The following is an 18,333-nucleotide window of genomic DNA, read 5'->3' as shown; positions in this document are numbered from 1 at the left end:
AAATTTATTATTTATCTAACGCGTTAAAGTCATAGAAACGTCGTTCACTTGAATAGAAAAGTAAATATTGAACAATAAGATTTTCCTGTTTTTTTCAATGATGATAAAAGTCCGTATAAAATTATATTCAAAAAAAAAATTCGTGATAATTTTATCAAAAGTACTGATTTAGGTGCACAAATAAATATTTAGTGTTTAATATTCTGTAATTATTATTACTTTGAAATAATATTTTTGGCATTTTCGAATAAAGATCACAATGAGCAAAGTACAAACATTAAGTGATAAAAAGTTTATAATACTTAAAAAGTCTACAAAAAACAAGTTAAGTAATCACTTAAACAAACAAACAAAGCTAAATAGATCTAGACTTTAATTTAATTTTCATTACCTTAGGCATATAATGTTTATAAGTTTATGCAGTTTTTTTTCATATAAAAAAATCTAAAAATGTTTACCAATCAGGTTTTTAAATTCATTTATTTTTAATCAATGTAAATAATCTTTATAAACTTTAAGCAAATTAAATTAAAATATGTCTCTGTTGTTGTTAAAAGCTTTTTAAAGTATATTTCATCTTGCTCGATTTTGTTTTACTGGTTGGTGTAACCTGACAATTGTCAAATTAAAATAACATAAAATATTAGACTAAAAATTTAACTAATTTTCAAATTCTAAATCTAACAAAATAGTTTCTACATACCTACTTTCACATAAATTAATAAATAATTTTAATAGTTGATTTATATATGATATTGAAATTTAGCAAATAGTTTAGTTTCAAAAGTTTATACTGTTAGAAAAAATATTTTTAAAATATCAACAAACTACCAAACTAAACGTTAAAAAAATTTGTCAAAATGATTGGTGTAAAGTGTAAAGAGCTAATAAATAACTTTTTTTGAATCGTACAACATGTACATATTCAGTTTAAAAATTTTTAGCTTCTTTTTTTATTTAATTCATTTTCTTTCGGTTTTTATAGAAAGTTATAAATCGAATAATAATATTTGTTACTATTCAGTATAAATATTATTCTTTACAGTTTGAATAAAGTTCTTGTGTTTATTATCATTATAGTTTATATATAATCAAAATAATATGTTTTTTCTCAATTAACAGTAACTTTATTTTTTAAGTTCAGTTTTAATGTTTTAGACAACTTTGAAACAGGGTTTCAATTTTAAAATTTTATATACTAAACTTGAAGCTTTGTTTTAAACTTTAAACTAATTAATAAAATAATTTGTTAATTATCTCTACAAAATAGCTAATACTAATAGCTCAAAATATTGTACAAATACAACACATATTTTAATGTTAGTTATGTAGTTATCTTTTTAATAATAACTCCATTATAATAAGTTGTAATGTATAATTTTTAAACAACTATAAACTTTAAATTCACTATCTCTGCTCTGTATTTATCTAAATTATTTAAAAGAATCTATAAAACGTAACTTTATATATTAAAAAAACAAGTTATTTACTTTGACATTTACCATAAGATAATGATGTTAGTTAAGTAACAATCAAAGCAGTACTAGACCATAATAACACATGACTAATTTGAAAAAAATAGTTTAAATTATATCTATTTTTGCGTAAAATATAGTTAGATTAGTATAATAATTTGAAAATATAAAACTAAGCAATAAAACTAAACTTCTATGTAGTATAAAATTCAGTTTATAACATTATAAGTATAATGAAATGACAAGGTTTAACTATATTTTACAAACTATTTAAAAAAACTGGACAACATACTGAACTGAATAGAAGAAAATAATTTTTTTCTAAACTATGCTAAACCATTTAATTTTAGTGTTATACTAAAATATTTCGGACTCAAACAACTAGATACTTTAACAACTAAACTTACAAAAAAACTTTTGTACACCTTAATTCAAAGCGTACAACATTAAACTGATAGCTTCTGTATTCAAACGCGCATCTACGCCTAAAAAGAAAACTAAAGAATATAAGAAGTTAATGTTTACTTTATGAAATATAATATTAGAAACGCTCAGTTGCAAACCTTACAGCTGGTAATAAGTTTTTTTTGTTAGGTTAGTGTTTGTTCAACTAGTAGAAAGTTTCAAAACTGTTGAAAAATCATATATGAATAATATTAAACGGGTGCATTAAAAAACTTGCAATTGATTTGCTTTTATTTACAATACAATATTTCGGAGAAATAATTAATTACTAGTTTTAATAAGTAAAAAGTATTGAAATTGCTAGTAACTGAACAACGATAAAGAACTTTTTCAGGTCAACTTTATTAGACTCTTTTTCAAATTAGTATTTTTCAAACTTAAAAGCGGTTAACTATTACAAATATTATAGAAATTACATTATATTGCCTAAAAACTGAAATAATTAAGAGTTTGAACCGTTTTTTTTATCTTATTTTGATTATTTATTTTAGAATATTTAAACAACATTTACTTCATTTTACGTGAAAAAACACAATCTAATTTGGATTTTTTTTTATGTTTTTTTTTTAAACTTTAATTTAGTTTAAAATATTTGTTGTTTTAATTTAAAAACAAAATAATAACTAGTACGTAACACTAGTATAGATTACTTATGTGTACATGTATTTACCGTTAAATTTAAACTTCTAATCGCTTTAAATTAAAAGTTAGTTTGTGACCTTAGACAAGTAGTATGAAGTCTTTCTTAGTTACAAAACTTTTTTATCGCGATTTGTCAATATTTTTAAAGCCGACGCGAGATTAGAAAATCTCTTATATCAAGTTGTTCACTACTATGTAAAAAACATAACTTCTTATTTTTTTAATGTCAGTAATTAATAGAAACCATTAAAATTTTCACGTAAACATTTATCTAGTTTTATTTTATAGTTATTCAGACCAAAATTTATTTATTTTGTGAAACGATAAGATATTATAATTGAAAAATTGAAAAACAATGATCTATTTTTGTTACTATAACCAATGTTTATTGAACGATTAAAACAAAAAGTAAAACATACTTATATATAATTTTTTGGTTACTTTTTTCTAGTTTATCATTGTGGTAATAATCTAGACTTCTCTGATTTTTTTGTCTTTTTTTCCTTTATACTTAAATTTTCTTTTTTGATTTTTATTTTGTTTGAAATATTCACTAACCAGTTTTGAAAATTATTTTATTTAAAAACCTCTACTATAATTAATACTATGTTTGTTAAAATCGTTGTCCCTTAATTAAATGTTTGCTAATGTAAAAAAAGTTTAACTAGATTGAATATTAAATAGCACATACATTAAAAAAAAATGTACGTTCCTGAAATTAGGGTGTTTATTTCAATTTTGATTATTTGATGAATCTAACTACTTTGATTACAGATAAACTTAGTTTTTAAAGGATAAACATTAGGAAAGTATACTTAAAAATCAATCTAATTGCATACTTGCAAAATCAGAAAAAAAAAGTTTTTTTTTATAATTTTTTTGATATATATTCTTATCCCTTACCAACTAAAAAATGAAATAAACGTTTTTTGCTGACTCAGAAAATATGCAAATCAGACTGAATTTCAAGTATACTAGCCCGAAAATGTATTTATGAGATATGTTTACATTATCAAGTTTTTATAAAAAAATTTAATACAAATATCATGTGCCAGACTAATTTAAACTACTGATTTATTGAGCTAATAAATTTTTAAACTAGTTTTACTTAACAATTTCCTTCAAGTGTTGTTTTAGTTTTCTTATCAGTTGTGCGAAAAATATTGTTCATTTTTTTAGAAATCTTCTCTTTGAAACACACTAAACCTTTCACAAGCATTTTTGAATTGCTCATTTTTACATTTGCTTCTCAAATTAATAAACTGCAAATTATTCTTCGTTTAATTAATTCGTTTTTAAGTTTAATTAAAAAGAAACCTCTATAGTAAGCAGTGCTTTCTACTGATATTTTAATAAGTAGTTTTTAAAAAATTTTAAGTACATTTATAGTTTTATACACGTTTTTTTACTATATTAGTGTGTGAAATGTTAGAAAACGTTTTATAAAAATCATTTGCAAACATACTTAATCAGATATTAAGTTGTAAAAAAAATGTTTTACTGCAATTTACTTTCACAACGTTTTTATGTTTTTGTTGATATTAATTTGCTTATAGTTTACATTTTACTACTTAAAGATAATACTATTAGTTGTGTTCTTTTTAAAGCGGTTAAAAGAACTTGTAACTCACTATGCAATACAAAATTATTTAACTTACTTAGTTAAGAGCAAGTAGTTTTTAATTTTTTACCGAATTAAAACGCAATCATTTACACTTTGTTGATGTTTAAAGCTTGTACATAGCATTGTGTTCTTAACCAAGCTCTTACTAGTAGCATACTAACTAATTTTGTAACCCATGAAACGTTTAGTTTAACACTGATGTAATAAAAGAAATGGGTTACAAATGCACCTACAAAATGGGTAAGAAAGTTTTGAATAAACATTCATCTCATAACATCGGCTTATAAAATTTATTTGATAGTAGTAATAGATAGGTTAAGTATAAAATGCTTTGTACAAACACTTTATAACCAAATTAAATGTGAAAGAACCGGGTTATCTTGTTATACAAGATGCAATTACTTACGCTCAACTTAGTGAGTTAAATAATTTTGTATATTTTATAAGAGTAAGCTGTAAAATCGCTCGCAAAACCATTAGCAAATTTTTCGAGACTTTTTATCGTCAACTCACAGTTTATAAAAATGGACAAATGATTATTAAAACCTCAAATTTTTACACCTGAAATTTTTTTTTCCATTAGCAGGTGTCAAGAGTAATACAACAGCAACTAAATTTATTGAAAATTGCTTTTTAATAGGTTTTATAAAACCATTTAAATATGTTATTTTTCAGAAAACTTATTTACGGAACACTAGATATTTAGCTAAACCCGAGACATAAAGCAAGTCGTTGTAAAGTTATTTTATTTTATAATTTAAAGTCAATAAATCGTCAGTAAGGAATTGTTTATTACGTCACAAAATATTTTTACTGTTTACTCAGGGTCATCAGCCTTTTGTAACTCGCAAGCCAGTTTTACTAGAAAACATTTTTCTCAAAACGTACTTTCTAAGAAAAAGTTTTAAGGTCCACAGTTATTATAAAAAGATTGTAGTAAACACTGAAAAGTACTTTTCAAACTAAAACTATGACAAACTAAGCAATAAAAGAACACTATTAAAATACATTTGTTTAATTAGGGTGCTGATTTAGATTTTTCATTACAATAACTTATATCTTTATAGTTTAAGAAAACTACTTTTATATAGAAAATACTTCTTGGGTTATAAATTTTGAGTTTAATAGCCGAATTTAGCCCGCAGAACGCAGTTAGCCCATCTCTATATTTACATATTAAAAGTATTTTAGTTTTGAATAAAAAAATTTAATTTATTACGACAATAATTAGATTGAATTTAATCAAGTGTGTTTAAATCGTACGTCTTTAAAACAACTATATTTTTATACAGTTTAAACGAACCAATAAGTGTTTAAATGACTTTTTTGGTTTATTAAGTACACAACAACAAAAAAACTTATTGAACAAAGCAATACAAAGTGTTATTATAATTTTTTTGTAGATATTTTTAATTTCATTTATAAAATTAAAGTTCTTAGTATATTCAAATTTATGAAAGCAAAACAACAAAGTTTATTCAGGGAGTATAAACAATAAAAGTTGGACTTTTATAAAATAAAAACAATGTCTATTTTTGTATTGTCTTAGTTTGAAATTTATTATTGTATATAAACTTGTGTCAAAATAAAGAGTGGATTTTATAAAAGTAAATCTAGTTTCTGCATTTAAATTATAATGAAATAAAAATCATTACGACTAAATCGTACAAAAACAAAAAATACAAAAGAGTAAACACTAATAATTCCTTTTTTTTTTTATTAAAAACTATAAGGTTAAAAAGACTATGCTTTTTACAAAACATGCCATCAATTTTTTTTTTAATGAAAAAATTTTTCTTACACATACAATAAATAATCATGTTAACTGAGTTATTTTTTACTTTTTGCTTTCAGAAGAATAAAAAATTATGTATATAAGTTTTTATCATTGCCTTTAAAGATATTTTTCGTTCCAAAGATAGTATATTTAATGAAACATAGTTTAAAAAAGAATAATAATTTAGAAGATGTTCTTTGTAATAAATGAAAACAAACAACTAAACAGCTCATAAACATTAAACTAATAAAAAGTAAAATGTGAAAGTAAACACGTAATAGTAAAAGCAATTTTAAGCAAACAAAATTTGAATAAAATCTTTATAACTATCTGCTACTTTCAGAAAAAGTAGTCAAAAAAACATTCTACTCTACTAAACATTTTTATGCAGTTTTAAAAACTTTATAAAAATAATCATTAAATTAACTAAAACAAACTGGAAATTACTAAAGTTGTTATTATTATTATTGTAAGTTTATTGTCATACGAATTGATTGTTTATATTACATATACTCTTGTTTGATTGTTGAACTATTTTCATGGTGTAACACTTAAGTCATAAAAGTCGTGATCTTCTAGTATTGTGATGTAATCACTGTTGAAAAGTTCTGAGTTATTAATTAAAAACTGTTGATTTGAAAACTATCGTAAATTGTATACGTGATTTAATTGCTTCAGTGGTTTTATTGTTTAAAACAAAAGTAGAACAATATAAAACCTGTTTAACAATTTAATTTTAGAAGTAAACCAAGACGCAGTTAAGTTACATATGTGCAAACACTTTTAAAATCTTTAATTGAATAGTTATAATAAAAATGATACAAACAACTAATGCACAGTACTAACAATTTATAAGTTAAGAATTATATATTTGAAAAAAGAAAAAAGTAACAACGCTCAACAACTACGTAGCTTTCAAATTATACATCAAAATATTTTTTATAAACTGAAATGACTGAAGATAAGTGTAATACTGTAATTACTTATTAATTGGACAAAAAAGTTTTTGTAACAAAATAAACTTGATTTAAATAAACAACTAACCGGTTAGTAAACACTGGTGGTTGTCCTCTCTTTAATTTGGCTGCAAATAAGGTTTCATAACTATAATTCGAACTTGTTATTTCGATTTCAACTTCCTGTTATGAAAATTAAAAACTTCTTACATTTAAAAATAATATAAAACATTTAATATTACAAATTACAACTTTATAGTAACTTAAGTACTAAACTAATTAAATTAAAAACTAACATCATCAGATGCGATGTTGTTTGTTCGGAAGTTTGAAATTATCTCATGAAGTTTTCTACAAATTCTTAGTTTTGTTTCATCGTAACCAAGCAACTCGATACGAATCTTTTTAATTTGAATTTCATTGATGGAGTTGATTAACAATGAAATAAATTCTTCATCGGAATTTTGATCATAAGACATACGCAACGATTCAACCTTTTTAATTATTTATAACTTTACTTTGATAAACTTTCCAAACTCATGTTATATTTTTACTAGTAGTTTTAGCTAGATACAATAAAAATGTTATAAACATCATATTTATTCCTGTTATTTTAATTGTCACGAAACCAAATCTTAATAAATGTATTTTGCTGAAACGATAACTATAAATAAATAAATGTTTCATACTGTTATTCGATATTTGTTTATAACATTAAAACAACTTAAAGAATAAAATAAACTTCAGTAACATGAAATTATCTAAAAAATACTATAAAAGAAAATAACAGTTCAAAATTTATTTAACTAATATTAAAACAAACTTTGATATGTGATGTTGATAAAGTTCTTATCATTCTCTTTAGATTAATTGTAGTGAGACTGATATATTCAAACTGCCAGCAACATATTCGAGTTACAAAGTTTCTTATAAATAATTCATCGTTTGCAACTTGTGTGTTGTCGGTGTAAATAAAAAAATGGTGATTTCTTAAAACTGACTCCAGTTCATATATTATGTTGTGATCACAAATTTCACTGTAATCGTTTCTGACTACTTTTGCATTGACAGCTGCGGTAATTTTTTGTTGTTGGTTTGTTACTAAGTATATTTGTGTTTTATTTAGCTTTAATAAAAATTTTCTCTATTTTTAATAAAATAAATTTCTAAGTTTTAAATTTTAACAAAAAGCATAAACAACGTTAGTTTTATGTTCTTTTAGTAAATTACGAGCTTAAATGTCACATAACGCTTCTTAAACAAATAGCAATATAATTTAAATAACATGCTTTATATACTAGTACGATTACATTATGTATAAAAACAAATGGTTAGATATTTTCATATAATAAATTTATGAATAAAAGTTAAACATGTAGGATAAGTTTAAAGTGATCAAATAATTTTATTATCTAAAATCAATTTTACTTTACATTAAGTTCTAAACATTACGAGCTATGGATAAATTGTATCACTTTTATACGTGTTAATTAAGTTAATGTTAAATTAATTTTCAAACTAAATTACTAACAACTAGTATGTAAATTGTTTCTATGACAACTGATGATATGTTCTGCTGATTTTTCAATAAATTTAATTTTCTTTCTTATCAGTTCATCATTATCTAAAACAATTATTTTGGTGTTGAAACTACAGTATAAATTTATACAAACAATGTAGCACATTTAACTCTGTGTATTGAAAACTTTAGACTGAATAAATACACAACATAAACTTAAATGTAAACCTGAAAGTTAAACAAATTTAAGAAAATAAGTAAAAACTAACCAAATACTAAAACATTCAGTAATGAAACTGTGAAGATACGCACAGTTGCAAAATAATCTCTTCTAACTCGGCCACCTTCATCAACTTCAGGAAAAATTCGTTGCAAAAACTGATAAAAATTGTATAAGTCTAGTTCCATCCATGCGTGTCGGCTTGTTAAATATTCCTGTTTAAAATGTGATTTTGGTAATAAACAGGGTTTAAAAATAAATTAAAAGCTAATTCAGTTTTCCGATTCTACTAACTTTTTTTAAAACTTTTAATTGAAGATATAACATTTCATTTTCAATTCATTTTATAGTACTGATCACAATAAGTTCTGTTTAAGTAATTCCTTTTATTGATTTTAGATTAAGAGTAAAATCAATACTAAAAAAATTAATAAAAATAAAAAAAAATTTGTTTTTGTAAACATAAGTGAAAAATAATCAAATGACAAGTATTTGTAACAAATTAAACTATTTATATCGTTCTGAATGTATCGTTAACAACATCTTTTGAAATTTTATCATATAAAAAAAATAGAACTTTAAAAACTAAATTTAGCTATCACTAGTTTTTGTCTTGAGAAAAACACACAAAAATTGTAGCAATAAAATCAAATCGTTTTATAAAACATCTACAGGAAATTTTTCAAATCATATACTTAGTTGTATTAAGCTATCACAAGTTCTTGTAAAACCTTTGTGTTACTTACTTTAAGAACTTAATAACTTTTGGAGGTTTTATTTGTTTCTATTTTAAAAATTTAAAATTATTTTTGTCATAATTAAGTAGTGTTTTAATTAGTTTATTGAATTTTGTTTAGTTTTGTAAGTTAAAGCTTAATATTCAATGAAAAATAGCACAGCATTTGATTATATTAATGGTTAACAATCTTTACATAAAAGTATAAGTAAAACGTTTACTTAATATTGTTTTAATATAAAATATAAAAAAGGTCTTCGAAGTCATATTAGAATTTAAATATTTTATTTTTTTTCAGCATCAACATTCCTGAACAATACCAAAGCAAAGAAAAAACTCAAGCTTTTTATACGCTTTTTAAACTACGAAACTTTTTTGAAACGTAAATATAAATCACTATCAAACACATATATTAATTTGTACAAAAGTATAAGTATCTAAAGTATATAGTAAGCAAAAATTTTTTTTTGTTTATTAGCATAATTTTGTTACTAGATTCATTATTTACTTTTCGACTTTTAATTTGTATGACGTTTTTAATTAGTTATCTAAACATTTAGTATACAGTCGCCTCTCACAATTCAACGCACATTGTGTGCAAAGCAAAATTCGAAAATAAACGAGAAAACGTAACTATACTTTTCATTCAAGATGTACATATATGTGAAAAGTTTTGATAAAAACTTTTATATGCACAGATTTTTTTTCCTTGCGCACTTAAGACTAAAGTTGTCTTATATGGTATAAAAGAATGATTTGTGTAATGTTTATTTTTGTTTTATTTAATATCATTACCATATCCTGCTAAAAGTTTCTTTTGAGCCTTTTCTTTAGAAAACTATTTATATTGCTATTAGCTTTTATTATTGTGAGTCAATATTTTTCTAGCAGAACTTTAATAAAAACTCTTTTTGACTATTTAAGCTTATGCTACACTGGGACACAAATAAATGTTTATTTAACCGTCAAGGAACATAAGTATAAACAAATATAAAGCTAGTTTATCATTTAAACTTATTAAAAAAAAATATTTTATCATTTCAACTAATACAACATATTTAGAATACTAAGGATTATTCAATTTTGTGTATTTTTTGAGAAGTCTAAAATACGTAACTAAACGAGAGTGCGTAGATTTGCGAAAAGTGACTGAAATGTTAAAACCTTTGAAAACTACAAATTTATTCATAAAATCATTAATTAGTTATTAAAAGATGTGTTTAAAATCACTTACTAGTTTAAACGGTAAATATTTATAATAAACAGTTACTAGAATAAAAAATTCCAATTTAATGAAATAAAATAAAAATAAAAATCTATTAAATAGGAAAACTTAATCAGTTTTTAAGACTTTAAATATACTTGTGTTTTTTGCATTTTTATAAACTGATTAAGACTTAGCTTTATTAATTATACCTATCAGTTGTTTAGAGTTAATTATAACTAATTTTTTCTATTTTAAAACTTTAGAACAGTTTAATGTAAATTTCTTAGAAATATTCAATATAAACTAAAAACATATAAGTTTTAAATAAACTAAAAATTAAAAACCTCTACTTATTATGAAAAAGTTAAAGTTTTATTAAGTGATAAAAAGCTTTTATCACTTAATAAAACTTTAACTAAGATATATGTTTTGTAAAAACGAAAATAACCTGTATGCTCTGATGAACGAAATAGAACAAGCTTGGACCAACTAAGGCTGAGTTTGCTTTCCCATGAACTCCTAAAGCGAGATCCTGGATTTCATTGGGATCAATTCTCAAACTAGTCAAATCATTTTGATCAATGACAACCGATCCTTGCATGGTCTTTTCGTAAGCTAGTTCCATGATCTTACTCATGACATTTGTGTCTTCAATCTCTCCGGCATTGTGAGCACAATCCTGAAGCCTTCTAAGAAGCTCATCAAAAAGACTTGCAGTTGACCTTACTGTTTTCCAAACTTCATCAAGACCAGATAAATTGACAAGCATAGCAAAAAGCCGTAGGAAAAGTGGACAGTAAATAAGTTGTTGGATTCTCGGAGACTTTTCTTGAAGTTTTGAAATTATTTGCTCAACATCTCCTGTTTGGACGTAAAAAGACATCAGTATCCTCATATTAGACTCAGACAAATCGTCAAGATACAATACAACATTGGGCTGAATTAATTCACTAAAGTTTAAAACAGAATGGGGTCTTGAAGTTAATATAAGTCTCACGCCAGGTAAAATTCTTCGCGACCTAATAAGGAAAAGAAGTTGTGAAGGTAGATACTTTTTATGCACGTTTACTCTTGAAGACTCTTCTATGCAAGTTATCTTAAACCTTGCCTGGTCCAATCCGTCCAACACAAGAGTAAATTTGTGTTGGTTGGATAATAACCAGGCAAGTGCCTCGTCTGTTTGGTTTTCACTAAAATTAATATCACTTGAAAAATATCTTAATCCTAAACTTATCAAGAAATACTTAAGATCAATCGGCTGTCGAGGATTAACAATCATAAGAGGAATAAATAAAGCGTATCGGTTGCAATTAAATGTGGAAAGAACACAGCGTTTGCTTAAGGTGGTTTTTCCTGCACCAGCTGGACCAATAAGTAAGATATATGGGTTTTGATTGGTTCTTAGTTGTTCACTGTAAACAGGGTCGTAATCACTAAATTCAAAATCGCTGTATTCATAATCATTTGATTCAGACTCATTTCGTTCAGAATCATTTGTTTCTGACTCATTTGTTTCAGACTCATTTGGTCTAGAATCATTTGTTTCAGACTCATTTGGTCTAGAATCATTTGGTTCAAATTCACTTGGTTCAGAAACATTGGAATCGGAATCGCTCAGCTCAGTCCGCTGTTGATTTAGATTTCCTCTCAACCTACGTTTTTAATTCGACATTTACTATGTAACTTTAATTTTAAAAGCTTAATAGTTATTTAAAAATAAGTTTTATTAGAGAAAGTAAATATAATTATAGATTATTAACTTTGTTTCATAAAAGCTATTTCTAAAATAACTTGAATAGTTTTAGCATAAGAGCTTACTAAAAAAACTTCAGTTTAACAGAAAAAAACTCAGAATAAATTAGAAAACCGATGAATAAACTAGCTAAATCTAAATAATCTCGGAGACTTTTCTTAAAGTTTTGAAATTTTTTGCTCAACATCTCCTGTTTGAACGTAAAAAGACATCAGAACTTTCATGCTAGATTCAGACAAGTCGTCAATATATAAACCAAAATCTGGACGTATCAATCGGTTTAAGTTTAAAACAAAATGGGGTCTTGGAGTTAAAATAAGTCTCACGCCACTTAATATTTTTCGTGAAAGAATTAAAAAAAAGAAGTTCTGAAGGTTAATACTTCTTATGAACGTCTACAATTGAAATATCTTCAATGCAAGTTATCTCAAACTTTGCCTGGTCCAATCTGTCCAACACAAGGGTTACTTTGTGTTGGTTGGATAATAACCAGGCAAGTGCTTCGTCTGTTTGATATTCACTAAAAGTAAGACCACTTGAAAAGTATCTTAATCCTAATTCTAATATGAAATACTTAATATCAATCGGCTGTCGGGGATCAACAATCATAAGAGGAATGAATAAAGCGTACCGATTGCAATTAAACGTGGATAGAACACAACGTTTGCTTAGGGTGGATTTTCCTGCACCAGCTGGACCAATAAGCAAGATTTATGGGTTTGATTTGGTTCTACGTCGTTTACTGTAACCAGGCTTATTATGTTCAGAAACACTTGACTCAGTAGACTGTTGGATTTCATTTTGATTTATTCTAAAACTTCAATTTATGTTCTAAGTTAGTTTTCTATTTTACTGCATACTTTAACTGTTATTTTTGATAACCTCTCTAACTAAAACCTACACTTTAAATTTATATTTTAAAGCATTAAGTTTGTTTGTAAAATAAAAATATTTTAAATTAATTGTTCTTTTTAAAAGTTAAAAAAGTGAAACTTAGTTACAGATTACCAACTTTGTTAGTTAAAATGTTTTAATTAGTAACATTTAAAGTAATATTTTGGTAATAAAAACCAAAAAAACTAACCCAACTACGTCATCAAAATGAACTACAGGAGCATCTTTATAAGCTCTTCTTTGTTCTTCAAGAACACGATACCTTCCATCAGTAAATGCTGTATTCCTTCTAAAGTGATCTTCACTCACTTTCAACACAGGGTGGACCACTGGCACGTTTCGATTCATCTCTTCAGTGTCTTTTATTCCCATTGGATCAGCGAGAATGCCACATTTATTCAGAAGAACATCTTTGATTTTAAGAATAAGACATCCTTCTGTAATATTTTATTAATAGTCTTACTTTTTTTGGTTGTGGCATAATTTAATAAAAAAAAAAAAACCATTAATTTTTTGCAAACAGCTGATTTTAATTTAAGATCAAGTCTGACTTCCAGGTTCAAAATTCTGACACTTATTAAACAGATAACATTATTTTCTAAGCTTGTGAAATTTATTTTCAAATTAAATACAATTCTATTTTGAAAACGTTCTTCTATGTGAATAAAAATTAGTATTAGTACATAGCTATTATGTAAAAACTAAATTTATTTTAAATACTAAAAATAATGTAAAAACTATACTTTAATTAATTCGTGATAAAATTGTTTTGTTTTTATGTAAACTAATTTGTCAGTTTTACGTCAGAACTCATAAAACTTGAAGTACAACTGTTCTTTATTTTACTAATATAAGAAAATTAATTTAGAATAGTTGGTGAAAAAAATCTTTACCATAAAGTCCATCTTTTTCATTGTAGTTTAAAAAATCACCACGAGCTGTAAAATATATTTTTTAATAACTAAAGTACGATTCGTGTTTTAAAATTTTTTTTACAGTTAACTGAATCTACTAGAAATTATAAAGATACTGACAAAAATCATCAACTAAATTTACAGTACTTATATAATTAAAACTTTTAACCTTTTGAATATTCTAAAGCTTTAATTTAAAGATTAATTTGTAGAAAACCAAAAATGTTCTTTAATTTTAAGTTTCTTAAAATCTTTATTACAGATAACAAAACATTAACGTATTAACTTACCAGGTCTAACAGCATCAGCAATACATTTTAAATTATTTTCTTCTAAAGATATCAGAAGTGCCTCACTCCATCCAGGTAACAAACGACCACATGCTCCATTGTGAAGAATCAATTCCACCATCTTGTAAATACTTCCTTCGTTTTGAAGACGCTCAATTTCTACCTAGTACAAAAATATTGACTTACAAGCTAAACTGTTTGTAAAAAAGTATAAAAGAGTTTACACACTTTTCTTCTATTCCGGGGACTACCCTCATTTTCAACATTTCTTGTTTCATCCTACAGATAAAAAAGTAAGTTAACGTGTTAACTGATTATATTTAAAATCTATACAAACTTGCAATTCGTCTTTGAAAAACTTTTTCAACGGTATAAAAACTTCTGGTATCTCAACAGTCTTCAGTTTTTGTGACAAGCTTGGATCGTTTGAGATTTTGAACACAAATAATTTGTCTTGTAAATCATCAGAAATTGTTAATTGTCTAATTTGGTTCTCCATTTTAATATTAAGGTTTTAAATTTACAAATCTATATAAACTTACACTTCCTGTTTAGAAAATTGTTTGATAATATAATCATTTTTAACTGAGTTAAAACGCTTGAAAAATAACTAAAATCTAACAGTACATGAAATAAAATTCTGTAATAAGGTAAAATTAACTAAGACTGATAGCTATTTGCCACGGAAACTCTCATATTGTACAAACTTTGTACGAAATGCCAGATAGTACCGCAAGACCATCAAACATTTCCTTTAAAGTCCAAAAAATCTTGTTATAACTCGCTAGACAGACAAAGTAATGAGAAACTACTAGAAGCATAAAACTGAATTTAGTACTGCCGTCTTAAAGGATTAGTTTGTGGTTACATCTAAGCGAATTGTCTGTGGTTGTGGTTTTAAACTCCTGTTATGTACAATAGCAAAAATAGCTTTGCTGAAAATTGCAGAAACGTTCTACCAGAGAAATAAATATTTTAAAATTGAAAAAACTCCGGCTGGTTTAATACAATTTTTAAACTGATCTTCAGTGAAATTATTTACTTTTTTCATTAACTGTATGTACAGCTAAAATATTTCTTATGTTTTTCTAAAACAAATAGTTTTGCTAGTTTACAAAAGTTTAGTTGAATAATAGTAAATTAGCAACAGTTAAATAACTGAGTTTATTAAAATACTTTTTGTTAAAACGTGCATAACAGAATTTAGTATTAAATTTAATTCGAAACATCATTAGCTATTTTCAACTTTAAACATCAGCACTATATGTAGAAATTATTTAAAAACTGTCGAAAGCAATGTTTGGTATTAGAAGATTAGTTATGCAGTCATGCGAAACTTTACTTTCAAAGTTACTTCTGCATTCTTTCCAACTTTTTTTTAAACCACGTATAAGTAAATTTGAGACTTCGAAATTGAAGTTACAATCAGTTTTAAACAAACAATTATTTAGATCGGGTATTACCCTCACATTAAGAACTTTTGGTTAAACATGTATATCTTCTAACTGTGTATAAATGTTAGTCTCGTAGTCTTACTGTTATTTATAACTTTAATGTATAACTGTATATATTTTTACGTGTCTTATGATTTTAGTTGTTTTGCACTAATTTTAGTTATTTTACACATACTTTATTCTTTGATAATGAGTAAGGTAGAGTCGAAACGTCGATGTCATAATGAATTAAAAGCAATAAAATTGTTATGTGTATCTCTTTAAAATGGTTTTTAAAAGTTCAAATATCCCCTCCTGTATCTTATTATAGTAAAAAAACATTTATCAATTAGTTAGTAAGTTTTTAAGTCATTGTAAACTTGCCGAAGTGGATTTCAAACTGAAGCGCTTCAATATTTTGATCATTTCTAATGTTTGAGTTTCAAGAAGATAAAAAGTTTAATAACTTTTCAAACATTGTATTGATTGTTGTCTTATATTTTTTGAAAATTTAACGCGCTGTCTCTCCTGTATAGAGCAGGAAGCAAATTTTGTTAATAATATAAAAAAACAATTCAACATTTTCGAACAATATTCTGGACGTTGAGCTTAAAAATTTCTGCCAATATTTTTAATTAGAAAAACAACTAGGGTGTACAAAAGAGTTATGCTTAATATTTATTTTTCAATGCTTTTCATTGTTACGCGTAATTTGTTTGATAATAACAATATTTATGTAGTTCATTGAATAATGTCTATAAAAACTTTGCTAATCTTTTTTGAGTAATTTTATAACTTTTTTTAGTAATAAAGATAACATGTTATTAATAACTATGGCATAAGATTAAGTCAGGACTTTTTATTAGTTACATTAGCAAGGTTTTATAAAGACAAAATATTAAAAGCATTTTGTTCAAAATCTTGTATAAATCTAAACGTACCAAAAATTAAGCAAATTTCAAAAAAATGTTCACAGAATAAATACTACTTTATTGCGTGAAAAATAGTATAAAAATAAGACAGATCTTTCAGCTATTTAGATACGGATGGTGAATTATAAATACATTGACATTTTAATTTCGAAAAACACAATAGAAACGCTTGGCTTATTTTAAGCGTGTGTAAGCATACATGTTCGTATGGTTACACGTTTAAAAGCATCATTCAGCACAATTAGAAAATCATATTGAATATTTATACGCGGTACAATACAATTCGACTTATTTTTATTTGATTATTTGTACCAAGAATAACTTGTATAATTTTTTTTTAAGTTGTTTGTTCACTTATATATTGTTTTCTCACAATTTCTCATAAGTATTAGCACCTAAAAATAATTTAGAATTAAGTCTCAAATAGTCAGGTAAAAGTAGTAAACTAAACCTTTAAAATCATAAAAATTGTTAGTTATTTTATATTGTTCTTTTGCTACTAGAATTTTAAAAATTATTATTTTATTTGTGAAAAAACTAGTTTTTAGAAGTACAGTTATTGAACTCTTAAAAAGAAAACATTTTTAATAAAGCTAAAGATTAATCTTTATTTTAAGATCAAACTAGCTCTTAATACAATCTTAAAACCAGCTAACTATTACATTTAGAAAAATGTAAAGACAAAATAGAATTACAGCATGCCAACTTACGGAGCAGGTTAGAATAGCACAGCGTCTTTTTAGCACGGTGTACACTTTAGATCAGCGTCATTTTACCACAGATGGTCACTTTAGCACGTTGGGTTACAATTGCCCGGACCGTCACTTTTGCACGGCGTCATTTAGACACTTTTAGTCTCATATGCATAGCGCATCATTTTTACACGGCGTCAGTTTGGCACGGTGGGTCATTTTTGCACTGCATCATTTAAGCACTTAGGGTCACTTTTGTATAGCGCATCATTTTTACACGGCGTCAGTTTATCACCAAGCGTAAATTTTGCACCGTTTTTTTTCATCTATTTTGATTAAAGTGTTTATTTTTAACAGTTTCTTTTTGGACTAAGCGTTATATTGCATAAACTAAACCTTTTTAAACCTTCATTTTAAAATTTTTTGAAACTTGAAAAAAATAATTTTTTATTTATAAATATATAGAACACTGTAAATTTTAACATGTGTTTAAATAACAAATAAAAAAAAAAAAAACGCACTAGGTTCGTAAAATATTCAAACGTAATTGACTACTTTATTTTAAAAGTATTTTATTAATTTTTAACATGTAGTACTATTTTTTTTTAACCGATGTAAAATTAGATATAACAAAGTTTAATAAACAAATCTAACTAAAATGATTAAGCAAACACTACACACTAAAATAAAACTTTATTATGTAACTAGTTTTACTGGTAAACGTATTAAAACAATATGTTGTTAATTAAAGTTATTCTTCAGTTTTATTAAGTAATAGATCACAAACTTTAAAACAAAGTTAAA

At 25.0% G+C, this 18,333-nt stretch overlaps 2 protein-coding genes across 2 annotated transcripts; both read right to left on the bottom strand.

The window, feature by feature from the left end:
- Positions 1-6,454: 6,454 nt before the first annotated feature.
- On the bottom strand, positions 6,455-13,675 carry LOC145842544 (uncharacterized). The gene is made up of 8 exons (XM_082950002.1): positions 13,459-13,675; positions 11,070-12,273; positions 8,728-8,893; positions 8,471-8,563; positions 7,763-8,010; positions 7,236-7,433; positions 7,028-7,122; positions 6,455-6,578 (listed from the first exon to the last, which is right to left on the bottom strand). The coding sequence occupies exons 1-8, from the start codon at positions 13,638-13,640 to the stop codon at positions 6,521-6,523; spliced, it is 2,244 nt and encodes a 747-aa protein (XP_082806128.1). The 5' UTR covers positions 13,641-13,675; the 3' UTR covers positions 6,455-6,520.
- Positions 13,676-14,132: 457 nt separating this feature from the next.
- Positions 14,133-15,015, bottom strand: LOC145843231 (uncharacterized). Its single transcript, XM_082950693.1, has 4 exons — positions 14,810-15,015; positions 14,701-14,751; positions 14,473-14,635; positions 14,133-14,206 (listed from the first exon to the last, which is right to left on the bottom strand). The coding sequence occupies exons 1-4, from the start codon at positions 14,969-14,971 to the stop codon at positions 14,133-14,135; spliced, it is 450 nt and encodes a 149-aa protein (XP_082806819.1). The 5' UTR covers positions 14,972-15,015.
- Positions 15,016-18,333: the final 3,318 nt, after the last annotated feature.

This window comes from Thalia democratica, chromosome 8 (genome assembly GCF_965202585.1).
Source record: "Thalia democratica chromosome 8, ktThaDemo2.hap1.1, whole genome shotgun sequence".
Lineage (NCBI taxonomy): Eukaryota > Metazoa > Chordata > Thaliacea > Salpida > Salpidae > Thalia > Thalia democratica.
Note: the sequence above shows the minus strand (reverse complement) of the source record. Positions and strands in the feature narration are given on the sequence as shown.

What these genes read in the sequence shown, in the direction of transcription:
- LOC145843231 (XM_082950693.1), bottom strand. Translation starts at nt 14,971, where the DNA reads ATGGAGAACCAAATTAGACAATTAACAATTTCTGATGATTTACAAGAC. An exon ending in GTCCCCGGAATAGAAGAAAA is followed by an intron (nt 14,636 to 14,700) that starts GTGTGTAAACTC and finishes TTTTTGTACTAG; the next exon opens with GTAGAAATTGAGCGTCTTCA. An exon ending in TGCTGATGCTGTTAGACCTG is followed by an intron (nt 14,207 to 14,472) that starts GTAAGTTAATAC and finishes TATATTTTACAG; the next exon opens with CTCGTGGTGATTTTTTAAAC.
- LOC145842544 (XM_082950002.1), bottom strand. Translation starts at nt 13,640, where the DNA reads ATGGGAATAAAAGACACTGAAGAGATGAATCGAAACGTGCCAGTGGTC. An exon ending in ACTGAATGTTTTAGTATTTG is followed by an intron (nt 8,564 to 8,727) that starts GTTAGTTTTTAC and finishes TAATTGTTTTAG; the next exon opens with ATAATGATGAACTGATAAGA. An exon ending in ACAACATCGCATCTGATGAT is followed by an intron (nt 7,123 to 7,235) that starts GTTAGTTTTTAA and finishes TTTTCATAACAG; the next exon opens with GAAGTTGAAATCGAAATAAC.